Source organism: Gymnogyps californianus, chromosome 23, assembly GCF_018139145.2.
Source record: "Gymnogyps californianus isolate 813 chromosome 23, ASM1813914v2, whole genome shotgun sequence".
NCBI classification, from domain to species: domain Eukaryota; kingdom Metazoa; phylum Chordata; class Aves; order Accipitriformes; family Cathartidae; genus Gymnogyps; species Gymnogyps californianus.
In genome coordinates, this window is record NC_059493.1 from 65,629 (window position 1) to 85,022 (window position 19,394).

Sequence of the window (19,394 nt, forward strand, 5' to 3'; positions counted from 1 at the left end):
CCCCTCGGCGCTCCCCGGGGATTGCCACATCAGGGCTTGCCCGCGCCGGCTGCGGAACGCTCGCCGCCGGTAAGGTGCAAGCTCTGGAGAGGGTTAACCAGCTTCATGGCCAAATAACCCTGCGAGGAGGGAGAGAGGGGAGCTCAGGGTGGGGGGGCTTCACAGCCGGTGAGGGGGGGGATTGGGGGGGAATTGGGGGGGGCCGTGCCCCCCCGCGCTCACCGGGGCGGCGTAGATGAAGGCGAGGAGCAGGGCGAGGAGCAGCAGCAGCGCCAGCCCCAGGCTGATCCGGCAGCGGTGTTGCCGCCAGACGCCGTAACGCAGGCTGCGCAGCGGTGCCTGCAGCCACAGGAAGGACCACTCGGGCCGCCTGCGGGTGACACCCACCTCAGGCACCCCGTGTCCCCCTTCCTCTCACCACCCCCCTGCCCTGCACCCCACGGGGGGGACGAGCCGCTCTCCCCCGGGGACTCACACGGGTGCCGGGAGCGTTGGGTACATGTTGGGATCCTCCGGCCTTTCCCCGCCGGCCGCTCTTCCGCCTCCTTTGCTGTCAGCAGCTCCAGGCTCAGCTCCAGCTTACCCTGGAGGGGGGCGGTGGGGGGAAGTGGGGTGCAGGGTCTGTGTGTGTCCCCCCAACCCGTCATCGCTGTCCCCCACTATCCCGGTGTCTGTCCCCCCCCTGTCACCTACCGAGAGGCGCCGCTTGCCCCCCTCCTGCACCGTGCAGGGCCACCACCCCCTCGCCCGTCTCTGCCGGAAAAGGGAGAGCCGGGAGGGGGCCCGTGCCCCCCGCCAGGGCCAGGGGCTTTGGGGGGTCCCCTGCGGCGTTGGGGTGCAGTCCTGGGAGCGCTGGGCCGGCAGTGGCAGCCTGGTGAGCTCCAGCTCCAGGACGCCTGTGGGGAAAAACCGAGGTGGGGGTCAGCTGGCTGTTACCCATGGGTGTCCCCTGTCACCTGTGGGTGTCCCCTGTCACCTGTGGGTGTCCCCCACCCTGCTGGGGGACACAGGGCAGGGAAACTGAGTCTTACCCAGAAAATCATCGGCCGAAAACTTGTCGTTGTCCCACACTTGGAGGATGAGCTTGGGGGGCACCTTCAGCACCGTCTCATCCAGGCTCCAGAAATGCTCCTGCCGTGGCGGGGAGGGGGGAAAGGGGGGTGTCACGCTTGTCCCCTGTATGTCCCCCCCACCAGCACCACCACCCTGGGGTGCCCCTCGCCTTCCGGGGCAGGACGCAGAGCTGTTCGGCCGCCAGATACTCGAAGGAGAAGACGAAACGCCAGTTGAAGCCCCCGTCCCCCTGCAGCGAGCGGTAATGCACGTCCGTCCTCTGCCGCTGCTCCTCCAGCCCGTCCAGCCACCTGCCGTGCCACCCGGAGCCAGGGGACGCTGCCGTCGGCCCTTGTCCCCAGCCCCGCTGTCACCTCCCCGTGGGGAGGGGACACGGTGGTGGCCTTGGCTCACCCGGTGACGTAGATGTCACTCATCCGTTGCCCCGCCAGGTTGGTGTCCCCCAGGTCCACGTCCCGCGTGTTCCAGACCACGCAGCGCAGCTCGTACCTCGGGGCGAGGGGGGGGGACAAGGACGTGTCACCTTCTCTCCTTCCCTGGGGTGTCCCTGTCCCACCGTCCCACCCCCCAGGGCCTGGCCAGGCGCTCACCTCTGGGGCTTGCGGGGGGTGACATCGACGGGGGGTCCGGGGGGCCCGAGGCTGGCGGGGAAGATGTCCACCCACATCTGCAGCTTGCCCTGCATGGCACACGGCGGGGGGCTGGGACCGGCACCCCTCGGTCCCCGCGCCAGTGTCCCCCCCGTCCATGGTGTCCCTGTTACCCCCGCCCTCAGCATCCCTCCCTGCCCTGGGGTCCCTGTTACCCCCCCCCACACCCATTTTTGTCACCCCAGGGTCCTCATCACCCACCCCAGGTTCCCTGTCACGCTAGGGTCCCAGCACCCTCTCTGCCCGGGGGTCCCCGTCACTGCAAGGTCCCCATCACCCCCCCAGCATCCCTCCCTGCCCTGGCTCCCTGTCACCCCAGGGTCCCCAAGGCAAGCCCTAGCATCCCTTCATGCCCCAGGGTCCCCATCGCCCCAGGGTCCCTCCCTGGCCACGTCCCTGTCACCCCAGGGTCCCTGTTGACTCTTCATCACCCCCCAGCATCCCTCCATGCCCTGGAGTCCCATCACCTTGGGTCCCTGTCACCGCAAGGTCCCTATTGTCACCCTGGCATCCCCTTATACCCCAGGGTCCCCATGACCCACCCCTGGGGTCCCTGTCACCCTAAGGTCCCCATCATCGCCCTGGCATCCCCTGTACCCTAGGGTCCTCATCACCCTGGGGTCCCCATCACCCTAGGGTCCATCCCTGGCCATGTCCCCGTTACCCCAGGGTCTTCATCACCCCCTTCCCTGTCACTGTCCCCCCAGCCACACCCTGGGGTGCCCCATCCCCACCTGCTCCAGCCCGGGCTGGGTGCTGTTGTAGAGGGTGCGGGTCTCGAGGTGCTCGGGGACAAGGTGACAGCCACGGAGCACATGCAGGGCCAGGCGCTCGCGGGGCACCCCGGGGTGCCGGTGTGCAGGGGGCCGCTCTCTGTGAGGCCGAACTGTCACACCCGTGGGACAGGCTCCGGCCCCCCCCCCCACCCAGACCCCCACCCACCGAAGTGGCTGAGGAGGAAGGTTTGGTCCCCGAAGGTGACGGCGGTGCCCTCGGCGCTGAACTCGGGTGCTGGTAGCCCCCGGGCGCGGGTGAAGTGCTCCAGTGCCCGGCTGGGGGGGAGCTGGTCTCTCCAGCGCCCGGGGCCGGCGCTGCGGGGCCGGCGGGTGGGCTGGGGGCTGTGGCATCGCCCCTCCTGGGTGTCCCCTCCCTGGCCATCACCCCGTCTCCCTGTGCCCCTTGCTGTGCCCATCTCTGTGCCGACCCCATCCTCATCTTCTTGTGCCCACCCCCAGGTACCCCCCATCTCCATCCCCTTGTGCCCACCCCATAACCATCTCCTCGTCCCCATCCCCGTCTGCCTGTCCCCACCCCTGTGCCCACCCTCATGTACCCACCCTGTCCCCATCTCCTTGTGAGCATCCCTGTGCTGCCCCATTCCCCCGTGCCCACCCCAACTGTCCGCCATGCATATCCCTGTGCCAACCCCATCCTCATCTTGTGCCCACCTTGTCCCCATCCTCTGCCCACCCCCATGTTCCCACCCCATCCCTCTGCGCCTGCCCCATCCTAATCTCCTTGTGCCCGTCCTGTCCCCACCTCTGTGCCCACCCCACCTCCTTGTGCCCTTCCCTGTCCCCATCCGCTCCCTCACCATCTCCTGGTGCCACTGCCATGTTCCCACCCATCCCCTGTGCCCAACCCATCACCCTGTGCCCATCACTCCCGTTGCCCACCCTATTCTCATCTCCTTGTGCCCATCCCTGTCCCCATCTCATTCCTGTCACCCTGTGCCCACCCCTGTTGCCCACCCATCACCCCGTTGCCCACCCTATTCTCATCTCCTTGTGCCCACCCCTGTCCCCATCTTGTGCCCATCACCCTGTGCCCACCCCTGTTGCCCACCCATCACCCCGTTGCCCACCCTATTCTCATCTCCTTGTGCCCATCCCCGTCCCCATCTCGTTCCCGTCACCCTGTGCCCACCCCTGTTGCCCACCCCATCACCCCGTTGCCCACCCTATTCTCATCTCCTTGTGCCCATCCCTGTCCCCATCTCGTGCCCATCACCCTGTGCCCACCCCTGTTGCCCACCCCATTACCCCGTTGCCCACCCTATTCTCATCTCCTTGTGCCCATCCCCGTCCCATCTTGTGCCCATCACCCTGTGGCCACCCTGTTGCCCACCCCATCACCTCCGTTGCCCACCCTATTCTCATCTCCTTGTGCCCATCCCGTCTCCATCTTGTGCCCATCAACCCTGTGCCCACCCCTGTTGCCCACCCCATCACCCCGTTGCCCAACCCCTGTTGCCCACCCCATCACCCCGTTGCCCACCCTATTCTCATCTCCTTGTGCCCATCCCTGTCCCCATCTCATTCCCGTCACCCTGTGCCCATGCCGCTCCTGAGCTCAGGACCGTGCACCCCAATACCCCCAGCCCCCCCCCCCCCCCCCCCCCCGCCCCCGGTGTCCCCAGCCCCGGGGGGGGCACCCACGTGCGGTAGAGGGTGGGCAGGCCGCAGTGGGCGCGGAAGCGGGAGAGCAGGCGGTTCTCCAGGTCGATGGTGGTGGTGCCGATCTCCTGGTCGGGTGGCAGCAGGTCATAGTCCAGCAGCGAGACCCGCAGGTCCTTCTCCAGCGGGATGGTGCCCGTCACCTCAAACAGCCTGGCAGCGGGGGTGCCATCAGCCCCGGGGACACGCCGGTGGGGGGGCTGGCACCCGCTGCGACGGGGAATGGGGACCCATAGGCATGGGGAGCTGCTGGCATAGGGACCTGGTGGCACAGGGACCCTCCAGCATGGGGAATGGGGCATCTGGTGACACAGGGACCCACCAGCATGGGCAACAGGGCATTTGGGGGCATGGGGACCCGCTAGCATGGGGAACGGGGACCTGGTGACACAGGGACCCTCCAGCATGGGGAATGGGGCATCTGGTGGCACGGGGACCTGCTGTGGTGGGGAAGGGGGGGACCTGGTGGCACGGGGACCTGGTGGCTTGGGGAATGGAGATCTGGTAGCATGGGGACCTGCAGATGCTGGGAATGGAGCACCCGGTGGCACAGGGACCTGCTGTCATGGGGACAGTGGACCTGGTGGCACAGGGAATGGGGACTGGCTGGTATGGGGACGTGCTGGCAGAGGAATTGGGGACTTGGAGGCTCAGGAACCTTCTGGCATGGGGAATGGGGACCTGGTGGCACAGGGATCCAGTGGCATGGGCACCTGGTGGCATAGGGATCCAGTGGCATGGTGACCTGGTGGCATAGGGACCTGGTGGCACGGGGAAGGGTTGGCACGGGGACATGCTGATATGAGGAATGGGGTCCCACCAGCCCCCCTGGGCACCTTCTCTCAGTGTTAGGGGGTGACACCCCCCACCCGGGGGTGACAGTGCCACCGGGCCACCCACCCTGGCCATACCTGCCAAAAACGGGCTCCAGGGTGTTGGGCACGTACTGGTCCCGCTGGCCCAGCGTCTTCGTCCCCAGCGAGACACGGATATAGGGGTCACACTGGCAGCAGAGAGGGGACCGTCAGGGTGGCACGGGGGGGGGGGACAGAGGACAGGGGACCCCCGTCCAGCACCCATGGGTGGCCTTACCAGCCCGTTCCTGTCACGGGGGGGCAGGTCGAAGGCCCGGATGATGTAGACCCGCACCAGGCACTTTTGGGGTTGGCTGGGGGGCAGCTCCTGGAAGTGGCGCGGTGGCGGGGGCACCCCGGGGTCCTCGGGCAGGGGGTAGATACGGAAAAGCCCCTGCGAGAGCCGCCCGGCCGTGCACCCCCGGGGTGCCCCCGCCCCGGCTCTGGGGTCCCACGGGGGCTCTCACCCACCTTGAACTCGCCCACAGGCAGGGGGTCCTCCCCCGCCGCGGGGTGACCCCCCGGCTGGTAGAGTGGGAAGGTCTGGCAGAAATCCTGCAGCCCCTCGAATTCGGGCATTGCCTCCAGCTCGCAGCTGTAGATCTGGGGAGCGGTTCCTGTCCTCATCCTTGTCCCCATCCCTGTCCCTGTTCCTGTCCCTGTCCCCATCTTGGTGCTTCTTCCCATCCCGTCCCTGTCTCCTTCTTCATCCTTGTCCTCATCCCATCTTCATCCCTGTCCTTTTCACCATCCCATCTTCAGCCCTGTCCTTGTCCCCATCCCATCCCCTTCTTCATCCCTGTCCCTGTCCCCAGCCTGTTCCCCTCCCAATCTCCATCCCTGACCTCGTCCCCATCCCATTTCCATCCCCGTCCCCATCCCTGTCCTCTCCCAATCCCCACCTCACCTCCATCACTGTCCCTGTCCTCATCCTGTTCCCATCCCTGACCTCATCCCTATCCCGTCTTCATCCCTGTCCCCATCCCTGTCCTTGTCCCCAACCATCCCGTCCCAATCCCCTGCTTCATTCTTGTCCCCATCCAATCCCATCTCCATCCCTGTCCCCATCCCCGACCTCGTCCCCGTCCTTGTCCCCTGCTCCAGGTCCCAGGCTCTGGCTCACCTTCAGTCTGTCCCTGTTTGTCCCCCGCCGACTCTTTGCCTTGTCCCCCATGGCTGCGTAGAATTTGCTCCACCAGTTGTCCTCATCCTCATCTTCCTCCTCCTCCTCCTCCTCCTTCGCAGCCTGGTGGGGAGCAGGGTGAGGTGGGGACGGGTGACACGGGTGGCCCCGGTGGCCCCATTCCCGTGCCCACCTTGTTGGCAGCCCCCTTCTCGGTGGTGATCCTGGGCAGTATCTGCAGGGAGCAAAGGGGACTACTGAGGGAAACTGAGGCACGGGGCCGGGAGCCCCGGCATCCAGTGGTGCCGAGGCCGGGGGCCGGGGGCCTGGGGGACTCACCTGAGCTATCCTGCCCCAGGGAGCGGCTGTGGGGGGAGAGAGGGGCAAATAAACCATTCCGGAGGCGGGCAGGGATGGGGCAGAGGGGTACCAGGGATGGGGCAGGGATGAGGCAGGGGGGTAGCAGGGATGGGGCAGGAGTGGGGCAGGGATGAGGCAGGGGGGTACCAGGGATGGGGCAGGGGTGAGGCAGGGGGGTACCAGGGATGGGGCAGGGATGGGGCAGAGGGGTACCAGGGATGGGGCAGGGATGAGGCGGGGGGGTACCAGGGATGGGGCAGGAGTGGGGCAGGGATGAGGCAGGGGGGTACCAGGGATGGGGCAGGGATGGGGCAGGGGGGTACCAGGGATGGGGCAGGGGTGAGGCAGGGGGGTACCAGGGATGGGGCAGGGATGAGGCAGGGGGGTACCAGGGATGGGGCAGGGGTGAGGCAGGGGGTACCAGGGATGGGGCAGGGATGGGGCAGGGATGAGGCGGGGGGGTACCAGGGATGGGGCAATAATGGGACGGGGGGGTACCAGGGACAGGGCAGGGATGAGGCGGGGGGGTACCAGGGATGGGGCAGGGATGAGGCGGGGGGGTGGCAGGGATGGGGCAGGGATGGGGCAGGGATGAGGTGGGGGGGTACCAGGGATGGGGCAGGGATGAGGCGAGGGGGTACCAGGGATGGGGCAGGGATGGGGCAGGGGGGTACCAGGGATGGGGCAGGGATGGGGCGGGGGGGTGGCAGGGATGGGGCAGGGATGGGGCGGGGGGGTACCAGGGATGGGGCAGGGATAAGGCGGGAGGGTACCAGGGATGGGGTAGGGATGGGGCAGGGATGAGACAGGGGGTACCAGGGAAGGGCAGGACTGTACCGGAGCCAGATGGGGGGGTTCCGGGGCTGGGGGGCTGCCCCTCGCCGTGGGGCTGGCAGCAGTACTGCCCCAGGCTCCGCACGCAGGCCTGCCCCACCTCGGGCCGGTACCCGAAATCCCGCCTGTCCAGCACCCGCAGCCGGATGGGGGGCACGTACTCCTCCTCCGCCGGCAGGTGCTGGGGCCGAGCCGTGCCATCACCCCGGGGTGCCAGCGGCAGCACCCATGGGTGGGGTGCTCCCCCCCATCCACCCCCCCATCCTCACCAGTGTCAGCAGGAAGGCGTTGATGGGGAAATTGGGGTTGGCGGCGAGGTCAGCGATGGTGGGGGTCTGCAGGGTCCGGCCCCCACACTGCACCTCCAGGCTGGGGGCCCGCACGCCACCGCGCAGCCCCCGCAGCCCCCACGCCAGCACCTGGGGGGGCACCCAGCAGCTGTCACCCCCGCCGGGGTCCCCTGGGTGCCCAGGGGTCACCTTGAGTGGGCTGGATGCCCGGTGGGACGCTGAAGGTGCCCGTCCCTGTCCTTGCCCCATCTCCATCCCCATCCTGTCCTCGTCTTGTCTTCGTCCCTCTGTGCCTGTCCCCATCTTCATCCCTGTCCTTGTCCCTGTCCCTTCTTCAGCCCTGTCCCCATCCCTGACCTCATCCCCATCCCACCTTCATCCCTGTCCCATCCCTGTCCCCATCCCTTTCCCCATCCCCTCCCCGTCCCACCCCTGTCCCCAGGTCTCACCTCCAGTGCCACCAGCCGCAGGAGGGGCCGGATGCCCAGGGGGACGCTGAAGACCCCCTGCCTCCACGGCGGGGTGCTGACCTGTGCCAGGGACCCATCCTGCCGGGGGGGGGGAATGATGACGATGGGACCCCATCACCTGGGTGCCCCGCATGCCACCCCCCTCACCAGCCCCTCACCTCGGCGTCGTGCAGCAGCTCAAAGGCGGCCAGCAGCTCCCCGGCCGGTCCCCCTGGCCCCCCCAGCGGGTAACGCTGAAGCCGGGGGGGCTGCCGGCGCCCCACGTCCAGCCAAACATCTGGGGTGCACACACTCCTCCCCAGGAAACCACCGGCACCCTGCAAGGCATTGCTTGGGCGTGGGTGCTCCCCCCACCCATGGGTACCCCCCACCCATGGGTGCTGTACCCCTCCAGCCTGGTCGAAGATCTCCACCACCACGGCGGGGGGCTCATCCCGGACACCCCGGGGGTCCCCGTACAGCAGCACCCGGTGAAAAAGCAGCGTCTGATCCCAGAGGGGGTCCAGGGTGCCGGGCAGCACCCGGGTGCTCTGGCTGACGTGCACGAAGGAGACGTGGGCGACGGGGTCTGGGTGACAGCGACATCGTCAGCACCCTGGGGTGCCCACCGGGGTGGGGGCCAGGGGCCAGGGGAGTCCCACCTGCGGTGGCTTTGGTGCCGTGGGGTGCCAGCTCCAGCGCCTGGAAGATGTAGCAGCGGAGCTGGAAGAAGTTGGGCCCTATGGGAGAGGCAGGGGCTGGCAGGGGGGCCTGACCCCCCCCCCGGCATGTCCCGGGCCCCCCCCCCGTGTCCCCCGGGGCTCACGCTGGAAGGTGCAGAGGATGAGGGGCACGGGCTGCCGCGGGGGGGTCCGGGATGAGCCCCGCGCCCGCTGCTCTGCCGCAGCCGGTTCATCCTCTTCAGCTGGGTCCTCCGTGCCCTGCGGCGGGACGGGATGTGGGATGGGGGGGTCCCCCCGGCCCTGCTGCCCCATGTCCTACTGCCCCAGCATCACTCCATCTCCACATCACTCCATCCATCCCTCCCTCCCTCCCTCTCTCCATCCCTCTGTCCCTCCATCCCCCCTCTCCTGCATCCTTCCATCCCTCTGTCCCTGCATCCCTCCGTCCCTTCATCCCTGTCCCTCCATCCCTTCATCCATCCCTCTGTCCCCCCACCCCTCTCTCCCTCCCTCCCTCCCTCCCTCCGTTCATCCCTGTCCCTCCATCCCTTCATCCATCCCTCTGTCCCCCCATCCCTCTCTCCCTCCATCCCTCCATCCCTGCATCCCTCCCTCCCTTCACCCCTGTCCCTCCATCCCTTCATCCATCCCTCTGTCCCCCCATCCCTCTCTCCCTCCATCCCTCCATCCCTGCATCCCTCCCTCCCTTCATCCCTGTCCCTCCATCCCTTCATCCATCCCTCTGTCCCCCCATCCCTCTCTCCCTCCATCCCTCCATTCCTGCATCCCTCCGTCCCTTCATCCCTGTCCCTCCATCCCTTCATCCATCCCTCTGTCCCACCATCCCTCTCTCCCTCCCTCCTTCCATCCCTCCACCCCTCTCTCCCTCTCTCCCTCTCTCCCTGCATCCCTCCCTCCCTCCCTCTGTTCACCCCTGTCCCTCCATCCCTTCATCCATCCCTCTCTCCCTCCATCCCTCCATCCCTGTCCCTCCATCCCTTCATCCATCCCTCTGTCCCCCCACCCCTCTCTCCCTCCATCCCTCCCTCCCTCCCTCCCTCCCTCCCTTCATCCCTGTCCCTCCATCCCTTCATCCATCCCTCTGTCCCCCCACCCCTCTCTCCCTCCATCCCTCCATCCCTGCATCCCTCCCTCCCTTCATCCCTGTCCCTCCATCCCTTCATCCATCCCTCTGTCCCCCCATCCCTCTCTCCCTCTCTCCCTCCCTCCCTCCCTCCCTCCCTCCCTCCCTCCCTTCATCCCTGTTCCTCCATCCCTTCATCCATCCCTCTGTCCCCCCATCCCTCTCTTCCTCCATCCCTCCATCCCTCTCTCCCTGCATCCCTCCCTCCCTCCGCCCCCCCATCCCTCCACGCTGCCCTCCCTCCACCCCTGCCCTTACCCCCGGGGACCCCCCCGGTGCCCCCCAGCCCCAGCTCCCCCCCCGGCTGCCCTCCTACCGGGGAGCCCTCCAGGAGGAAGAGGGGTGCCACGGGCGGGGGCTGCGCGGGCACCATGCGCCGGTGCCAGCAGCGCCGCCGGCACACGTCGCCCGCCCGGGGCTGGAGGTGGAAGCGGCAGCCCCAGAGGGATCCGTACTCCCAGGCCTCGGCCCCCGCCGCCGCCTCGGGGCCGTGCTGCGGGGACACGGGGCACGCAGGGGACAGCGTGGCAGGGGACAGCGTGGCACGGGGACGGCGTGGCGTGGCACGGCACAAGGGCATGGACGGGGCTGCTCACAACAGTGCCGTTGGTGGGCCAAGGCCTGTCCCTGCCACCTGCGTCACTGCCACCCCCATCGTGCCACCCCATCCCTGCCATCCCCATCCCTGCCACCCCATCCCTGCCATCCCGTCCCTGCCATCCCGTCCCTGCCACCCCCATCCCTGCCACTCCACCCCGTCCCTGCCACCCCATCCTGCCACCCCATCCCTGCCACCCCCATCCCTGTTGTCCCCATCCCTGCCACTCCCATCCCTGCCACCCCATCCCTGCCATCCCGTCCCTGCCATCCTGTCCCTGCCATCCCATCCCTGCCACCCCCATCCCTGTCACCCCACCCCGTCCCTGCCACCCCCATCCTGCCACCCCATCCCTGCCACCCCATCCCTGTCACCCCGTCCCTGCCACCCCCATCCTGCCACCCCATCCCTGTCACCCCAATCCCTGCCACCCCATCCCTGCCACCCCCATCCCTGTTGTCCCCATCCCTGCCATCCCATCCCTGCCACACCCATCCCTGCCACCCCACCCCGTCCCTGCCACCCCATCCCTGCCACCCCGTCCCTGCCACCCCCATCCCTGTTGTCCCCATCCCTGCCACCCCATCCCTGCCACCCCACCCCTGTCACTCCATCCCTGCCACCCCACCCTGCCACCCCCCTCCCCACCGCCCCGTCCCTGTCCCCACCGCCCCGACCAGCTGGAGGAAGGCGGCCACATCCTGCTCCCGTCCCTGGGCGCCGGGGTCCCTGCGGCGGGTGCGTAGCCAGCGCCGGCGCCGGTGCGTGTGGTACGTCTTCTCGGCGGCGTGCCATGCTGGCGGGGGGCTGCCGGGGCCCGCGCTCGCCCCGTATTCCCAACCTGCGGCACCCGGTATCCTTGCCACCGCCGTCACCCACCCCAAGGTGCCCGGTGGGGACATCCACTCACCGGCCTCATCCACGGCCCCCGTCACGTCCACCCGCCAGCCGTCGGTGACGTGCCAACCTTGGGGACACACCACCTCCTCCTTGGGTGGCACCGCCGTGCCGCTCTGCAAAACCCAGGTGAGAGCTGAGCCCCAACGTGCTCGTGTCACCCCACCACCGGTGGCCACCCCCCCCCCCCGGTGCCCCCCACGCTGCCGCCCGCTCACGGCATCGGTGCTGGCCACGGCGGCGGGTCCCCACTCCCCGCCGAGCCGCCGGCTCTCGTTCTCGTAGACCTCCTCCAGCACCTCGCCCACGTTGGTCTCCGCGTCCAGCAGCAGCCTGGGGACAAGGGGACAACGCCGGCGTCACCCTCCGCCAGGTCCCCAAGGTGGCAGGGGGGTGTCACCACCCATCCCATGGGACTCACCGCCGCTGGGGCTCCACGGTCCAGGGTCCATCCCAGCGCCAGCCCTTGGGGGGCCGCATCCTGTGGCGGGGGAGCCCCGCTTTGCCGGCGCTGTCGGAGAAACCGGGGCGCCCCAAGAGTCCCCGGGGACCCCACTTGCCCAACAGCTTGGTCTGGTTTTCATACTGGGGGGGTGTGGGGTGGTGGACATGGGGTTGAGGGAGGCTGGGGGGGCACCCTGGGGTGGTCCCCCCCCCTCGCCCTAGGGCTCACCGTCTCGGCGTAGACGCGCAGGGTGCCCTCGAGGTGCCGTGGCAGGTCCCCACTGTCGGCCACCCGTCCCAGCCACAGCCGGAGCCGGAGGTGGGCACGGGTGTCCCCAGAGCCCTGCGCCCCACAGCGTGGGTGGGGACACGGGGGGGACATGGAGGGGGGATATAGAGGGGATATGGGGGGGGGACATGGAGGGGACATGGAGCAGCCATGGAGAAGGTTTGGGAGGGACACAGAGGGGACATGGAGGAGATGTGGGGGGGACGTGGGGGGGCACAAAGGGGACGTGGAGGGGACACGGAGGAGTTACAGAGGGGACACAAAGGGGACATGGAGGGGATGTGGGGGGGATGTAGGGGGGATATAGAGGGGACATGGGGGGGACGTAGGGGGGACATGGGGGGGACATGGAGCAGACATAGAGAAGATCTCAAAGGGACATAGAGGCGACACAGAGGGGACATGGAGGAGTTACAGAGGGGACACAAAGGGGACATGGAGGAGATATAGAGGGGACACACAGGGGACATGATGGGGACACAGAGGGGATGTGGAGGGGACATGGGGGGATGTGAAAGGTTCATGGATGGGACACAGAGGGGATGTGGAGGGGACATGGATAGGACACCGGGAACGGGGGGACACACAGAGGTGACATGGAGGGGACGTGGGGTGCCTTACCACCAGGAAGAGGGTCTGGATCCGGCCGCAGAGCCTGCCACAGGCGCCGGGACCGCTCCGGGAGAACATGAGGTCGGGCGCGGGGACGCGGGCGCAGGCCACCCGCCGCTCCCCCCGCAGCAGCCACAGCAGCACGTCGGGCACGCCGGCCTGTGGCTGCGGGGGGGGGGAGAGAGAGAGAGAGAGAGACCAGCGGGCTGAGACCAGCCACAACTCATCACAGCGATGGCACCCCCCCCACACACAACCCCAGCCCCGGCCCCCACCTCAACAGCCAGGGCGGCCACACGTCCCAGCCAGCCCTCGGCCACCGGCAGCAACGTGTCCCAGCCGGCTCTCGGTGGCACCGCCGCAGCCGCCGCCACGCGCCGGAGGAGGTGAAGACGGGCGGCCCGGAGGTGGGCGTCCAGCGGCGTGGGGGTGGGCTGCGCCTCCAGCCGGGGCAGTGCCCGCCTGCAAACAGACACCACCCCCCCCCAAATGACCTGTTTTCCCCCAAAATGCCCCGTTTTCCCCCAAAATGCCCCGTTTTTGCCCCCGGTTGCCCTGTTTTCCCCAAAATGGCTTTGTTTCCCCCCCCCCCAAAATGCCCCATTTCCCCCACAAAAGTTTCCCCCCCAAAATGTCCTGTTGCCCCCGCAATGCCCCATTTCGCCCCCAATTGCCCCATTTCCCCCCCAAATGCCCCATTCCCCCCTAATTGTCCCATTTCCCCCCCAAATGTCCCATTGTCCTCTAAAATTCCTCACCTTCCCCCCAAATGCCCCATTTCTCCCCCAAATGCCCCATTTCCCCTCCAAAATCCCATTTCCCCCCCCCAATTACCCTGGTTCCCCCCCAATGCCCCCATTTCCCCCCAAATGCCCCGTTTCCCCCCTAAATACCCCCTTCCCCCCAAATGCCCTCATTCCCCCCCAAATGCCCCATTTCCCCTCCAAAATCCCATTCCCCCCCCCAATTACCCTGGTTCCCCCCCCAATGCCCCCATTTCCCCCCAAATGCCCCATTTCCCCCCCTAAATACCCCATTTCCCCCTCAATTGTCCCATTTCCCCCGCAAATGTCCCATTTCCCCCCCAAATGTCCCACTGTCCTCTAAAATTCCTCATTTCCCCCCAAAATACCCCATTCTCCCCCCGCCCCCCCCTAACCACTGCTTGGCAGGGCCAGGGGTGTGTGTCCCCCCCCCCCAGTATCCCACCACCCACCGCTTTGGGACACCCAAGACCCCCCCCACCCTGGGGACCACCCGCTCGCCTGCAGTCCTGTCCCAGCTGGCGCAGCAGCCTCCTGCCGATGTCCCCCCGGCGTCCCCACGGGCGCCCCGCAGCTCCGTCACGTTCTTCTCCTGCAAAGATGCTCCCAAACCATCCCAATCCGGAGAGCGGGGGGGTCACATCTCACCCCACCCCACCCCATCGTCACCCATGGGTGCTCACCAACCGCCGGCACACGGCACGCAGGAGGTTTAGGGCATCCCAACGGTGACCGGCGTCCTCCCAGGACGAGGTGACGGCCGCCACCGGCTTGTCACCGTACCACGGCAGGTAGTGATAGCGGTTGCCTGTATCCGGAGAGCACTGAGCATCCCATGGGACACCGGAGGGTGCCACCCTTGTGTGTGTGTGTGGGTGTCCCCCCCACCCAGCATCCCGCTCACCGTCGAAGAGGGGACAACCGTGCGGGGTGACGGAGGCGGCCGGCTTGCAGGTGACGTCGCCCGTGTCCCCGTAATTGCCGAGACTGAGCTCGAAGCGTAGGAGCTCGGGACCGGCCGGCACCATGGTAGCCGAATAAAAGATCCCGCACAGCCCAAACCGGCGGCGGGGTAAGTGGCGCTGGGGCAAAAAAAAAAACCCCAAAAAGGTTAAAATACCCCCCAAAATACTCAAACGGCACTTAAAAAAAAAAAAAAAAAAGACCCCCAAGGGTGGCATCGCACCGTGGCCCCATGTCCCCGTGTCCCCACCTGCACCCGTGCGATGTCCTCGGGGGCGATGGTGTCTCGCTGGCGCCCATCCGGGGTCCCCATATGGGTGCTGAGCTCCAGCAGCACCCGGCCCCGGTAAGCCACCCCGGTGTCCTGTAAAATAAGGGGGGGGGGGGGGGGGGGGGGCTGGGTGTGTCCCGTCCCCCCCTCCCCCCAAATGGGTGCTGTCTCCACCCTGCCACCCTCTCACGGTGCTGGGTGTCCTGGCAGGATCCGTCCGGGGACCGTAGAAGGGGAGAAAGCTGGGTCCGAAGCAGGGTAAGAAGCCGGGGGTCCCTCTGGGAGCGAAAAAGGGGGTTCAGTGGGGGAAGGAGGGGGGGGTCTGGGTGCTGGGGACCCCCCCACCCAAGGATGAACCCCGCTCACCTTCAAGCTCGGCACCGGCAGAGGAGATTTGGGAGAGGTGAAGGGTGGCGGTGCCCAGGACCTTGCTGCTGCGGGACCTATGGGCGGAGAGCGAAAGGAGTGGGAGGTCCCCCCAAAAAGGGAGGGTCCCCCAAAACCAGGGGGGGTCCCCGAAACCGGGGGCGCGGTGTCCCCCGCTTACCCGCTGAGGATGGCAAGCTGGATCTCATCACAGATGGGGGGCAGCTATGGAGAGAAAAAAACGGGGGGGGGGGGGATGTGTTGAAAAAGGGGGTGCCCCTCCTTTTGGGGGTACCCCTGCTTTGGGGGGGGGGTGCAGGAGGTGGGGGGGGGGCTTGGGGGGGGGGGGGCACCTCACCCGCAGGGGGAAGAAGAAGACCTCGTTCCATGCCGGGTTGGCGTCGGGGGGCATCACCCGGGTGCAGAGCTGCATTGGGCAGAGCCATGAGCCCCCCCCTCCACCTCACCGCAGGATTTGGGGGCCCCCCCCCCCGCCACATCCCCTGCCCGGCACCCACCGTCCTGCCGGCAAAGCTGACCCGCACCGCCGCCGCCACGAAGAAGCCCCTTTTGCCGCCGACCGGTAGCACCGAGGGGAGGCATTGCCGAGCCGGCTCTGCTGCACCGGGGATGGGGAGAGGTGGGTAGCGGGGGGGGGGTCCCCCAGATTCATAAAGACCCCCCCACACCTCCAAAACGCGCCCCGGCGCGCACCCTGCGGCAGGTCCTCGCCACGGTAGATGCGGAGCTGGAGCGTGGCGGCACATGGCGGTGGCTGCAGCAGGTTGGCCTCCACGTCCTCGTCCCCGCCGGCTCCTCCTGCTCCTTATGGGGGTGTGTGTGGAAAAATGGGGACCCCCCCCACCCCAGGAAATATTTTTTTTAGGGGGTGCTGGGGAGGATGAGAGGGGGCTCACCGGTACCGGCTCGCCGGCGCGGAGAACGGCCAGGCTGACGCGGAGATACCCCCGGGACTCGGCGTCGGGGTGATGGGGATGCTGCAGGCTCAGCCACTTCCAGCTCAAGCTGCGTCCTGGCATGGTGAGAGACCCCGGCATCACCCCGGTGTCACCCCAGTGTCACCGCGGTGTCACCCCAACCCTCTCACCTACCCGGCGCGCGGTAGACGGTGCCGACATCCAGCTGCGGGGATGGCAGAGGGGGTGAGAGCAGCCGAACCGCGGCGTGATGCCGCGTTGCCAAGCCACCCTCCTCACCTGGAAGACGCCGATGACGGCTTCGGCACGAGTGGCCCGCGAGTCCAGCACCTGTGACAGGGAGGACAGACACGGCGTCAGCGGCCACCCCGCTGTCCCCGTCCCCGCCGGTGCCACCGATCCCCGCCCCGACCTGGATGCGGATGGGCTCCGCCGCCAGCTGGGCGGGCGTCCGGTGGAAATTTTGGCAAAACACCTAGAAAATGGGCAAAAGGGGGTGAAGGTGGGCTGAGGGGACACCGGCGGGTCCCCGGGTCCCCTCCCCGGCGTCACCTCGTTGTAGTAGGGGTTGTTCCCCACCCGGATCCTGGTCCTGAAGCGGTGCTGGCCGATGAGGACCGTCACCACCGGCTTGATGTCATTGCCCTGGAGCTGGTGGCCCTCGATGACCCTCACCCGTACCTACAAGACAGGCGGTGACGTGGTGGCTGCCGGATGGGACATCACCCCCGGGTGCCACCGCACCCATGGGGCCATACCTGGAAATCCTCTTTCCTCCCCGCTGGGGGCTTGCCGGGGCGGTGGGGTGCCCCTGGTGACACCGCTGGCGGTGGCACCCGTCCTTGTGGGGGGACTGCAGCGTCGCTGGCTGTGCCACGGGGGACGTAGGAGCAGCGGAGGGTGATGGTGCACTGCAAAGGGACGGGTGGCACCCCAGACCGTGCCCGGCGGCACCCTAAGGTGCTGCTGGGTGGGTGCATGGGTGGGTGCTCACCCCCGTGGGCTGTCCCTGGGGGTCCAGCAGCGGGATGTGGCTGAGGGCCAGCGGCAGCCCGGGGTCGGCCACCAACTGGTCCAGTGACACCGTGGTGGCACCCAGGTCCCTGCAGGGACAGGGGGACACGGTGAGGGTGGCCACCCTGGGGGCAGTCCCCCAGGATGCCCACCCATGGGTGCTACTCACCCCCAGGGCGCCGGCTGGCCCCAGTGCCGGAGGCGCAGGGTCAGGCTGGCCGTGGGGTGCAGGGGACGCGTGCCCAGTGGCCATGCCAGTGTCTGGGAGGGGGAGGTGACAAGGGGTCGGTGGGGTGACCCGAGTGTCCCCGTGCCACCACGGGCCACCGTGGGGTCACCTCACCTCATTCCAGGTGGGGCTGCGCTCCTCCGGCACCACCCGGGTGCTCCTGGGACGCCTGGGGGGGGGGGGGGACGGGAGAGAGGGTGGTGGCACATCAGGGTGGGGACATCGGGGTGCAAGGGAAGGCTGGCACTGTCCCCACACGCGGGGATGGCCAACGCTGTCCCCAGGCGTGGCTGGCACCATCCCATCACACGAGGATGCCACCCCAGTGCACCAGGATGGCCGATGCCATCTCGTCACACAGCGATGGCCGGTGCCATGCCATCCCATGGGGACGGCCACCGCGGTGTCCCCCCCCTCGTACCCAGCAGTACCTCTGAAGCGGGCAGACACGTGCACGCCAGGCCCGGAGCCGGTGGCCCCAGGGATGTGGGCACTGGCCACCAGCAGCCGCAGCATGGCCGCGTCCCCAGGCCACCGCGCCACGGAGGTGCTGTCACCGAGGCGTTGCCACCACGGCGCTGGGACGCGTTCCGGAACGGCACCGTGGGGGGGACGCTGCTGTTGGCTTGGCTTGGTGGGTGTCACCGTGTCACGGCATGCCCGTGTCACCGGGTACCTATGCCCCCGTGTCCCCATGTCCTTATGTCACTGGGTGCCCATATCTGTGAGCACCCGTGTCACTGTGTCCCTGTGTCCACACGTACCCACGTTCATGTGCACCCGTGTCTGTGTGTCACGCTGTCCCTGTGTCCCCATGCCCGTGTCACCATGCCCACGTCTCCCTGTGTCTGCTTGTACCTGTAGCACTGTGCCCATGGGTCCCCGTGTCCCCATGACCCTGTGTCCCCACGTCTGTGTGTACCCATACCCATTTGTCTCAATGTCTGTGTGTCCCTCTGTCCCCATGTCCTTGTGTCCCCATGTCCCCTTGTCCCCATGTCACTGTGTCCCCATGTCCACATCCCCCCACGTCACTTGTTGCCATGCTGGTGTGTCCCCATGTCCCCACATCACTGCATCCGCATGTCTGTGTGTCCCTGTGTCCCTGTGTCCCCATGCCACTGTGGCCCCATGTCTGCGTGGCCCCGTGCCCCCATGTCACTGTGTCCCCATGTCTGTGTGTCCCTGTGTCTCCATGTCACTACGTCCCCATGTCCGCACGCCCCCATGCCCCCACGTCACTGCATCCCTGTGTTCCCATGTCCCTGTGTCCCCATGTCCCTGCGTCCCCAAGTCACCGTGTCCCCATGTCTGCACGTTTGCATGTCTACATGTCCCTGTGTCCCTGTGTCACTGCATCCCCACATCCACATGCCCCCGTGTCCACATGTCCCCACACCACTGCAACCCCATGTCCATGTGTCCCTATGTCCCCATGTCCATGTGTCCCCATGGCACCATGCCCCCATTTCTGTGTGTCCCCATGTCACCACATCCCCATGTCCCCGTGTCCATATGCCCCATGTCACTGCTTCCCCGTGTCCCCATGTCCCCATGTCCATATGTCCCCATGTCACTGCTTCCCCCTGTCCCGTGTCCCCATGTCCATGTGTCCCCATGTCCATATATCCCCATGTCACTGCATCCCCATGTCCATATGTCCCCATGTCACTGCATCCCCATGTCCATGTGTCCCCATGTCCTTGTGTCACCGCATCCCCATGTCCCCGTGTCCCCATGTCCCCCTGTCCCCGTGTCCCCATGTCCATGTGTCCCCATGTCCTTGTGTCACCGCATCCCCATGTCCCCGTGTCCCCATGTCCCCCTGTCCCCGTGTCCCCATGTCCCCATGTCATCGCATCCCCATGTCCGTGTGTCCCCATGTCCCCACGTCCCGTGTCCCCATGTCCCCATGTCACTGCGTCCCCATGTCACCGCATCCCCATGTCCCCGTGACCCCATGTCCCCACGTCCCCGCATCCCCATGTCCGTGTGTCCCCATGTCCCCACGTCCCGCATCCCCATGTCCGTGTGTCCCCATGTCCCCACGTCCCCGTGTCCCCACGTCCCCGCCTCCCCCCGCCCACACACT

The 19,394-nt window shown here is 67.6% G+C and overlaps 1 protein-coding gene across 1 annotated transcript; it reads right to left on the reverse strand.

The window, feature by feature from the left end:
* Positions 1–29: 29 nt before the first annotated feature.
* On the reverse strand, positions 30–17,818 carry FER1L5 (fer-1 like family member 5). The gene is given in 42 exon segments (XM_050910085.1): positions 30–119; positions 223–370; positions 476–512; positions 515–584; positions 694–896; positions 1,032–1,131; positions 1,223–1,364; positions 1,468–1,563; positions 1,665–1,753; positions 2,459–2,597; positions 2,663–2,815; positions 4,163–4,333; positions 5,092–5,183; positions 5,273–5,428; positions 5,506–5,637; positions 6,158–6,280; positions 6,351–6,392; positions 6,497–6,522; positions 7,355–7,532; positions 7,621–7,770; positions 8,091–8,189; positions 8,498–8,679; positions 8,753–8,813; positions 10,234–10,410; positions 11,184–11,528; positions 11,631–11,745; positions 11,834–11,997; positions 12,086–12,199; positions 12,767–12,922; positions 13,033–13,219; positions 14,209–14,329; positions 14,426–14,603; positions 14,735–14,848; positions 14,946–15,031; positions 15,122–15,198; positions 15,303–15,346; positions 15,480–15,548; positions 16,339–16,389; positions 16,472–16,534; positions 16,612–16,740; positions 17,054–17,162; positions 17,724–17,818. Coding segments are annotated over 42 exon segments (5,073 nt in total).
* Positions 17,819–19,394: the final 1,576 nt, after the last annotated feature.